Genomic DNA, 9,447 nt, shown 5'->3' with positions numbered 1-9,447 from the left:
ACAGCAGGGATTAAAAGCATTGCTGACTACGTTTAACTTCAGTCACTTCTTGTTTTGGAGAGGTATCTAGGCTTTAAACTGTAAGGCAGCTGCATGGCTGCGTGCCAGAAGGAAGTTCACAGCAAAGCTGTTTGCGCAGCATCAGCCTATTTTTAGTACGTGGTTAGGGAGCGAGTTTCTTCCTCCCCCTGCCCCAAGCCTCCGTAATGCCCTCCACTGGCAGGCAGGAGCTTGGTTCTTTGCACTGGAATACGGATTTTTTTTTGGCCAGCAATGTGAAATAGGGCATGGCACGTGTGCCAAGCAACCTAGGAATAAAAACCAGGGAATAAAAAGCAGGGCAGCACCAGCCCTGGTTGCTCTCTTCTCAGCTGGAATATTGTTTTAGGAAAAATAAAAGCAGAGAACTCGGTTTAAACAAAGTAAGAGACTATCTCTGGCAAAACCCCAGATAAAGGTTTAAGATTCCTGCCACAATAATTGGGCAAGAGATCAGTCATTCCAAACTCTGTATCATCCCAGTGCACGTACGCACGCCATTAAGAAGCATCAAGGAGCTGTGTGCTCTAATCCCACCCGTACGTTCGTCGAAAGGACTGCTGCGCCTTTGCTTGTTCTTACACAACAGAAAGGTACATTCAAGGTGTGGGACACGTTCACTCAAAAAGTTGGGAGCACTGAAGTACTCCCAAAAATTTTAAGTGCGAGTGCCTTATGCTGGGTGGTGTTGGAAAGTTCGTACTAACTATGCAGACGTGGGCCGCTCCACAAGAGCACGCCAGTCTCCCCACAGATGTTATTATTACCACAAGCGCTATTTTAAAAGAAAAGATGAAAAAGGAAATGCATGGCTGTGAGCCTTGAGGTCAGGCCCAGGAGCGCTGCCAGTGCAGGGTGTTGCTGCAGAACAGTTCTCCGAGTCCCTTGCAGAAGGCCTTAGCGTGATATAAGAGGGCAATGTAAGAAATGCAAGCTGGGAGGCACTTTGATTAGCCTTATCCCCGGCACAGCTAACTTTTCCTTTACAATGTGAAATTCCACAGACCACAACCTGCCCAGGGAAGGTATTCCAGAGCTTAACTCCTCCTGCTGTCAAGGCCGACTGCCCATCCTGATGTCTAAGCCAAATGTCTCCTCCTGCAACACCATCTATTTTTCTTCTCCTACCTGTGGTGGTGAGGGCAAGTATCTCCTTCTTCTTTGCAGCTACCTCTTACAGATTTGAAAACATGTCTCTCCCATCACCTTGAAACAACCCCCGTCTTCCATCCTGTCATCCCTCTCATTGCTTTTCTCTGGTTCTCCAGCCGCCCCACATTTTCCACGAAGTGCAGTGCCTATGGCTGGATACCATGTTCCAAAAAAGGCTTTCTACTACCACGTGAGGAAGAAGGACCACATCATGTATCTTACCGACTGCATTCCTGTTCATACATTCCACAACAACATTTATTTTTTTTTCAGGAACAGGATGCTGTTGAATCATGTTCAGCTGGTGACTGGCTGTAAGCCCAAGAGAAATCTTCTGTACAACTGTTACCCTAGCAGCCTGTCCTGTCCCGTCCCGTATTTGCTCAGCTGATCGTTGCTTCTGCTGAAGTACAAGTACACAGTTGTCAAATCTGTTGCTGGATTTACTGGATCACATTCTAACTCTTTTGAATTTATCAGGTTCATTTGGAACTGTAATTGTCTTCCACTTGGTCAGTAGTTAGCTCAAGTCTGGTGCTCCCTACAAGTTAATCAGCATGTGCCATCTAAATTACTAATGAAAATACCAAGCAACATCAAATCAGAGCAGAACTGTAGAGAATCCCACTCAATACATCCTTGCAGTCTTACTGTGAATGATTATTCATTACTCTGAGTAGGTTTTCCAAAAAGGTTTTGTAACCTCACTTTTAAATTGGTGTCAGACCACATTCCCGTACTTTACTTTCTTACGTAAAGTCATTAGAGTCACTTAAAAGTAAAGCTGTGCCCACTGCTTCTCCTCCGTCCAAGCAGCTTGTTGCCTTGGTGTAGGAGCAACATGAGCTTGACACAATTGGATCTTTCTTTCTTTTAGAAGCTCACCAATAGTTTCCCCTTTCCATTAATTTTCCAGTTTAAACTATTGACCCCGAGTTCTCCACAGATGGGTGGAAGCAGAGAGACAAGCTGAGCCTTCAGAGTTAACAGCATCCCCCTTTGTCTCTAATGCTTTGAAGTCATTCATCATGTTGGTATCTGACCTGGGCACGTGGATAACCACTCTTGGGCTTCTGCTGCAACCTCTTACGTAGGGCAGAGTAAGTAGAGCTAGTAGAGCTTGTGTATGTGAGGATGTTGAGAGCCCATGAAGTATTTGCTACTCTGCCCCAACATCACACAACACAAGGACAATGAAAGCCTTTCACTCCTGCATCTGTGGGTCCCCTCCTCCATTGTTCCAAGACTTCAGTGACCAGCTGTTCCAGTGAGAAGTCACATCCACGAAACAGAGAATGTTCCTCAACAATATCCTGCACTTCCTTCAAAGATCCCAGCTGACTGAATTAAAACACAAAAACCATTCAGCAAATACACATGCATCCAATAATTATTTCCATGGCATCAAAAGCCGTGTGGTGAAACTACTCCCAACATCAGTTTCGATAATAAAAGTCTTAAATTAACCTCTTCAGGAAACCTTTGCACAGATGGATGTGGAATCAAGGTATCAGTAATTAAACTTCATCAGCAAGACCTGATCATTTGGCAACTCCTCTTTGCAGATGGTACATGACAATTTTTTCCTGACACCCAAGCCTGTGCTGACTGGGGATATGATTGTTCTCAGGTCACACTAAATACCTACTATGCTCATTAAAGCAACTCCTTATTTAAGGTGATAGCAGAAGAGCACACGATTGTTTTTAGAAAATAAAATCTTTATCAATAGGCCAACAGTACCCTTCCTCCTATGGATTTTTCCCACCACATTTCTTGATACTTTAAGAACACTGAAAGGTACGGCTGTCTCACTCTAGGCAATTACGTATTTCAACAAATCCAGCATTTTCCAAGTGATCTTTTCATTTTGTCAGTCTCTTACACTACATTTATATGGTTCTAAAATGCATCCTGGATGTAGGTGCTCTTCTGCAGCCTAACTATATTACAGTTCTGCATTCCCTTAGCATCTTAGTCTAAATTAATTTGCTCTTGAGAAAGAGAAAAATAAAAGTTCTTGAAAGGTGAGAATGTGAACCTTCAGTGAGTCAGTCACCTCACGTTTTTAACTAGTGGTAAATGCAAAGCAGCTTACCCATTGCACAAAGTTAAGAAGAACACACAAATATGCAGAGTTACCACTGGGTTAGTGGCATACTGTAAGCACGCATTCTCACTTCTCTCCTGGTAACATTTTCATGGGCCTGTAACCTCGATGAGAAATACTGCATTTATGCATTAAAACAACAGTTTTGGAAGTTATACTTTCAGAAAAAGGACAGATATGCAACCGTGAAATTCATAACTCATTTATTGAATATATATATGCAAGGATACCAATAAAAAGAAACTAATACTGCAAACTACAACTTTGGAAGTAAAGCCAATATAACAGGAACAAAATATACATAACATTGTAGATAGGAATGCATTTACCCTCTTTCATACATTCCTTGTCTTTACACCTAATGTAAATGTATGCTAGAGCAAAAGCTGCAAATGTTAGTCTAACCTGAGTGCTTTTTGACAAGCAACAGTTCTCCAGGATTCTTTAAGGGTTGAGATGTCACTGCTGACTAATGGATGTGCATATATATGCATATATAGAAACTGCTTCAACAAGTATATAAATCAAGAGCCGTGTTCAGTTTTTTAACCTCCATCACTAGTACAGTGGAATCTGTTTCTGGTGACATGGAAGAAGAGTTACTATTTGCTGTAATGTACTTTCAGTTCTCTTAAGATTAATTTCATCTAATGAGGATTAATTTTCTTGTCAATCTGATTCAGCATATTAATATTTTTGGAATGCACTGATTATCACCTGCCAGATAAGTCTGATGTTTCAAACAGATAATCACCTCTTCATCTTTCACTCTGGTTTAGCATGAAGTTATTTTTCATACAGGCAGCAGTAAGAAGCAAGATCTCTTCCTTTATATTACATTTGAGGGCCAGATTCAGTATAATCACACCACTGTAGATCAGCACAGCTCTCTGTACCTGAAGATCAGACTTTGTGGAGCATAGGCATAACTCCTACTAGAGCCTTATCACAGAACCTCCTGTGGATCAACACCTGCTGAATGAGCAGATCGTTTGATTGCCTAACCTACCTCATCCTAGCTAGCTGCACTGGGGCTGATATTGAACCGGCCTTTCACCCTTCCTTGAAATGGAGTGATAGCACAGCTTACTGCTACAGTGTTTGATCACGCCTTGAGACTCTGGCATTACACCAGCTGTATCCTCAAGTTATTTGAACAATATCCTTCTGATGCCTGTCCTTCCTTGGTACAGTCCTTTCTTGGTATAGCACAATCGCAGATCTGTTAATATAGAGATACAGTGAGTTGGGGAGATCTGTTAATACAGAGATACAGTGAGTTGGGGAGAAGCCTCCCTTTCTCAGAGGGTTCCAGGCGTCTTAAACAGCACACGCTACTCTTGTGAGCAAAAGAAATGCCCAAAGGCCAAAAAAAAAATTAAATAAAGTGAAACCAGTTTCATAAGACAAGTTTTGTTAAATTCATGAGTTCTCTGATTGTGAGATGAAAGCAGAAGGTGCCTATTAAAACAAAAAAATCTCAGTAACAGATAGACTGCATTAATTTAACTAGCTAATTTGAACATACCTATTTCACCTAGAGAGCACTTTCATTACTTCTAACATTTCTGGGAAGGCAGTAGATGCTCCAGAATAATCTTCAATATATGCTTGCAAAGATTACATTGCTTTTTACAAAAAAAAAAAAAAAAAAAATTTCAGACAAGACTGTCTGAAATTCCAAGCTAAAATACACGTAAAAAGACAGTAATGGCAGTATTTTGTCTTTAAAAAATGATGTAAATGTTGTATACTATCATACATTGTCATGCTTTTTAAAACTACAATTAAGGACGTAAGAGATGTACAGTAAATACACTGCTGAGGTACAGTTCTTCTAAATATTAACACCACAACAGAATTACTCCCCAGCAGGTGATGCTACTTGGGAACATATAAATACAATTTTTACATTGTAAGGCACTTTTACCCAGCATACATGAGTTGAAGTCAGTTATGACAAATTTGAGGCTCGTAAGAAAAAGATTTTTGCTTTTGACTTTGTCTCCATGAATTCGGAATTAATGACAGTTTAGTCAGGCCATCTCAGCACAAAGAGGTAACAGGTAAACCAGCCACTTCCTTTTCTGCTACCTGAAGGTAAAGTGCTGTTCTCGTTCTTCAAGGCATGGAATGGGGTAATTTATTTCATAGCAGATGAATTAGTGGACTGAATATTATATTAAGCAACTGACACGCTATGAATTAGAGCTCAGTCTCAAATACAATCAGTATGCTGGCAGATCTACCCCATGCAACCTTAGTTAAAATACAGTAGCTGCAAACAAAGTGCCTTTTTTCCATGGGAGGGCCATGGCAGAGGCACAAATCTAGAAGTAATTTAAACATTGAAGGATGTTATTTTGCATTCTAAAACTGTTCTGAGTGGCTGAAAAATGTTCATATTCCAGGAGAAACAAAACACCTTGATAGACAATTTCAATAATCGATCTGTCATTGCAATTCAAGTCACGCTTTTAATTTTGAAAGTTACAAATACAAAATAAAAATGATCAATGGCATCATGTTTAGAGCAGTAACTGAGTATTTTCTGTACACAGCAATATTTTCTTCCAAAATGGCATTATTCTCCAGGAAAGCAAACAGAATTGATTGAATTCTAACAGGTAAAATGTTAGAAACTCCAATATACAGTAATTGAGTCCCTCAAGACATTAAGGGAATGCATAAGAAGACAAATGACACACGTTAAATCTTTTAAAAATACAAGTAAAAAATGCTACAGAAACCCATGTTACAAATGAACTGTTTTTGCAATACCAATCACAGAAGAACTGTAGCAGTTTATAGTCTAATCAGTGTATTTTGCTTGTTTCCTTCCTTCAAATCCAGAAGTTTTGTTGGGAGTTCAGAGTGAAACAAGTCAAAACCCTAAACAAACAATAAGGTGATGCGATAGCAACAGACAAGCATGTGGACTAGATTCAGCTTTTTGGTTTTATTTAAGTAAGTCTGAGAATGTGCTTTAACAGACCAATTGAAGAAGGTAGTAGCCATGAGAAATGACAAGGTGTTTCGAACACGGTCAGAGGACTGATCTGTTAGGTTTGGTATAGCCTAGATCTGATTATTCCCTAAAGGAACATCAAACTCTAGCAAGTAGAATTCCATGATGTGATTGTTGACTTGACAGAAAGAGAAAAAATAATCGCTAAAACAGTAAGGATGATAAGCAAAGTTTCTCATATAGTGGTCATAAGATTAAAAAATAAATACCAATCTAGCAAAGAAAGGTTGTTTCCTCATTCTTCTTACAGAATATGGGACCTTTATGCATATTCCGGACAAAACATGAAGTGTTCCACACAACACAGAACACTTGAGGTATGGACGTCAGATATGGTGGCTAAATTCCATAGTGAGTTAAGAGTTGTAACTCTCTGAAGTAAAAGAGATTGGGCTGCAGAGTCCAAACATTTGTATAGTAAGGTTTTAATCACACTTAGTGAAGTGTTCTTTGTAAATCAGGGACACAGAAAGAGGTGGGTCCTTGGGGAAAAAATGAACTACAGCCCTTTGGCATGAGTTCTAAAGCTCACAGCTCAGAACCAACAGCTGCTCAAGTTAATCTCCCACAAACAATGCTGGGCGGAATGAGCAATCACAACAGGAACAACCTGAAATGTTCAAGCGTGCTTCGGTGTACACTGAGTCCTTTTCTGCTGTGTGCTTTGCAAGCAAAAACAGAGAGCGGCTTTCCCATGTATAGCCTCCGTAACTTGTGTATGAAGAAAATGCAAAATTCACAAAGTACCAGCTTGCTGCCACCACGAACTCGTCCATGTTGTTAATTAAACTAGCTAAGACCTTCCCTCATTGCATGAATCCACTAAACAACTTACACATTCCAAATCTTAAGGTTTTTATTCAGTCCAGAAATATAGATCTTACTTCATTTCAATGTCTGCCTTAACTTTTGACACTGTACATATTACATATCATTTATATAGTGTTTCATTTTTTCCAGACACTGCAGACTACAAACTACATAATATTGACATGTAAAACTCTGCCACTTACTGAAGGCTCACACACATGAACGTTTCAGGCAGTTCAATGAAATTTCTAACAGAGCTGGGTAGTAAAAAGTTACTAACCCTTTTCTGATTTTAGAAAACAATTTAAAATAATTAGTAGTTATGATGTCTTAGCCATTCCCAGTTCTATAACTCTGTCCCTTGAACCTGTTTAAAAAATGATGAAAACAATAGTAAATTTAAAAATCATACAGAAAAGCATTTAGCAGCTCTGACATTACATCTATATTTAGCGATAGAAATGAGGGCCTCCCTTCTTATACTGTTACAAAGTCAGCTGGATTTAAAAACCAACAAATCCTCCCCATTTTTTCTACAGTATGCCAATAAAAAGTACTTATCTGCATACACTATATTTAAGTACTTCACTGCAATAAACTACATTAAACTTATATTGCATTTCAGTCTCGGTAACAGATCTGTCAGGAGTAACTTCCATACCTAGTTTCCATTGAGCTGCTGCTGAGGAATGTCATTATGGTCAGTGCCTGATTTGCCACGGCTTTTGCTTTCTCTTTCTTCATCCTCTTCATCTCTTTCATCATTTCCACTATGGTTTTTACAATAGAGTCTAGCACAATAAAAGAAACAGTGAGGACTTTTACTGAAAATAGCTATCAAACCCACACTTCCCTCTCAGTTTTGAGATGTGCTACAAGTCAATTGCTAACTCTTAACTCATTCATGGCTCAGTCAAGCATGCGTTAAACTGAGAAAGAAAACAAGGTTGAAGAGGAGCCAACAAAACTTTGATCAATTCTAATTTTCGAGAGCCACTACTACACTGCTCAGAGAATGCCCTCTTGTGGGCACAGCCACACCAGCGACTCAACTGCAGCCAAGTCACTAACACCGGCAGTTCAGCAAGCAAGCATGGGAAGTTATGGGGTCCAAAACAACAAAAATAAACTACAAAACATATCAACATGGAGGAATCCTGACATAAGTTAGCCAGGGTTTCCTCAGTATAAATTACAGATTAATCAAAGAGGAAAATATAAGTCAACTGATTTTTTCATTTCTCATATTACAACACTACTACAGAAATTTTAAGTTGGCAGAGTAACTGAAATATTTTGCGAAGTCAACAATTACTTAAAAATACCGTTTAAAATGAAATAATGCTCTCTCTTTTTAATAACATACTTGACTAGCCAAGTTAAGCAGAAAAAGTGCCATGAAATATCTTCACTTTCATTATAGATTCAAGAATTACATAGGTCCTTACTTATAAATTCCTCGTGACATATTCTCAATGTATTTAGCTTTGTCTTCTACTCCACAGTGGTAATGGTATGTTTTTATGCAGGCTTTAATTTCACACCCAATAGTAGCACCAGGCTGGCTGCAAAGTGTGCATTTCTGCGCAGGGGAGAGAAGAGAATGGGATTCAGCCTTTCCTTCTTTTGCCTCTTAGTATTCAATTTCATGTTCCTCATATTTATGCCTACCATTTTGGAACAGAGTAATTTTTCTGGCAGATCATCCTTCCAATGAAAAGTTAATCGAAGATATTGTAAAACAGAAACTATATAATACCAACCTATGAAAATATGAACACTAGGATTTACCTGTCTATTGCATTGAAAATTGCTACATGATTGCATGTATTACTGCATTTCCAAGATCATTTTATTGCCACTGAAGTTTTTCTGTTAATACATGAAAAATCTTACATGATTTTTTTTCAAGGAACAATACTGTTAGGAGTTCCCCCCCCCCCTGCCAATTTCTTACCACTTTAAAAACATCCTGAATTTTAATAAAATACTATGTGGCATTTTACCAACATGCTCATCTCTGAGGCCGTAATACATTTTCATATTAAAACACAAAACAGCTGGAAACACATTACTGCAAGAACATAGTCTCTAAGTAACATAGGATCTAAAGCTGTTACTCTCTCAGTTATAGGAAGACTAATAATAATTCATTATGTAAATTGTCATGAAGAATCCTAAATACCACATGCCCAAACACTGCTAATTTTTAAGGTGATCCCTATCTGCCTACCTGTCCCAAAAGTAACAATACATTTCAGTTTTCTTTGAAACAGATGGAAAAGATTGTTTCACAAAAGGAAAAAGG

General features: G+C 38.9%; 1 protein-coding gene across 5 annotated transcripts in view; it reads right to left on the bottom strand.

The window, feature by feature from the left end:
* Positions 1–256: 256 nt before the first annotated feature.
* Positions 257–9,447, bottom strand: part of PHF6 (PHD finger protein 6) — a 30,295-nt gene continuing 21,104 nt past the window's right edge. For 3 of the 5 annotated variants that reach the window (XM_035898632.1, XM_009643129.2, XM_009643137.2), the window contains exons 9-11: positions 8,588–8,721; positions 7,801–7,930; positions 3,352–7,506 (exon numbers count right to left, since the gene is read on the bottom strand). In XM_035898632.1, coding sequence (XP_035754525.1) covers positions 7,801–7,930; positions 8,588–8,721 — 264 coding nt within the window. In that variant the 3' untranslated portion in view covers positions 3,352–7,506. Of the gene's footprint in view, positions 2,533–3,351; positions 7,507–7,800; positions 7,931–8,587; positions 8,722–9,447 lie in introns of those variants that run through there. The other 2 variants (XM_035898646.1, XM_035898638.1) reach the window with 2 other exon arrangements.

The sequence above is a fragment of the Egretta garzetta genome, unplaced genomic scaffold, assembly GCF_000687185.1.
Source record: "Egretta garzetta isolate BGI_Z169 unplaced genomic scaffold, ASM68718v1 scaffold220, whole genome shotgun sequence".
Lineage (NCBI taxonomy): Eukaryota > Metazoa > Chordata > Aves > Pelecaniformes > Ardeidae > Egretta > Egretta garzetta.
Note: the sequence above shows the minus strand (reverse complement) of the source record. Positions and strands in the feature narration are given on the sequence as shown.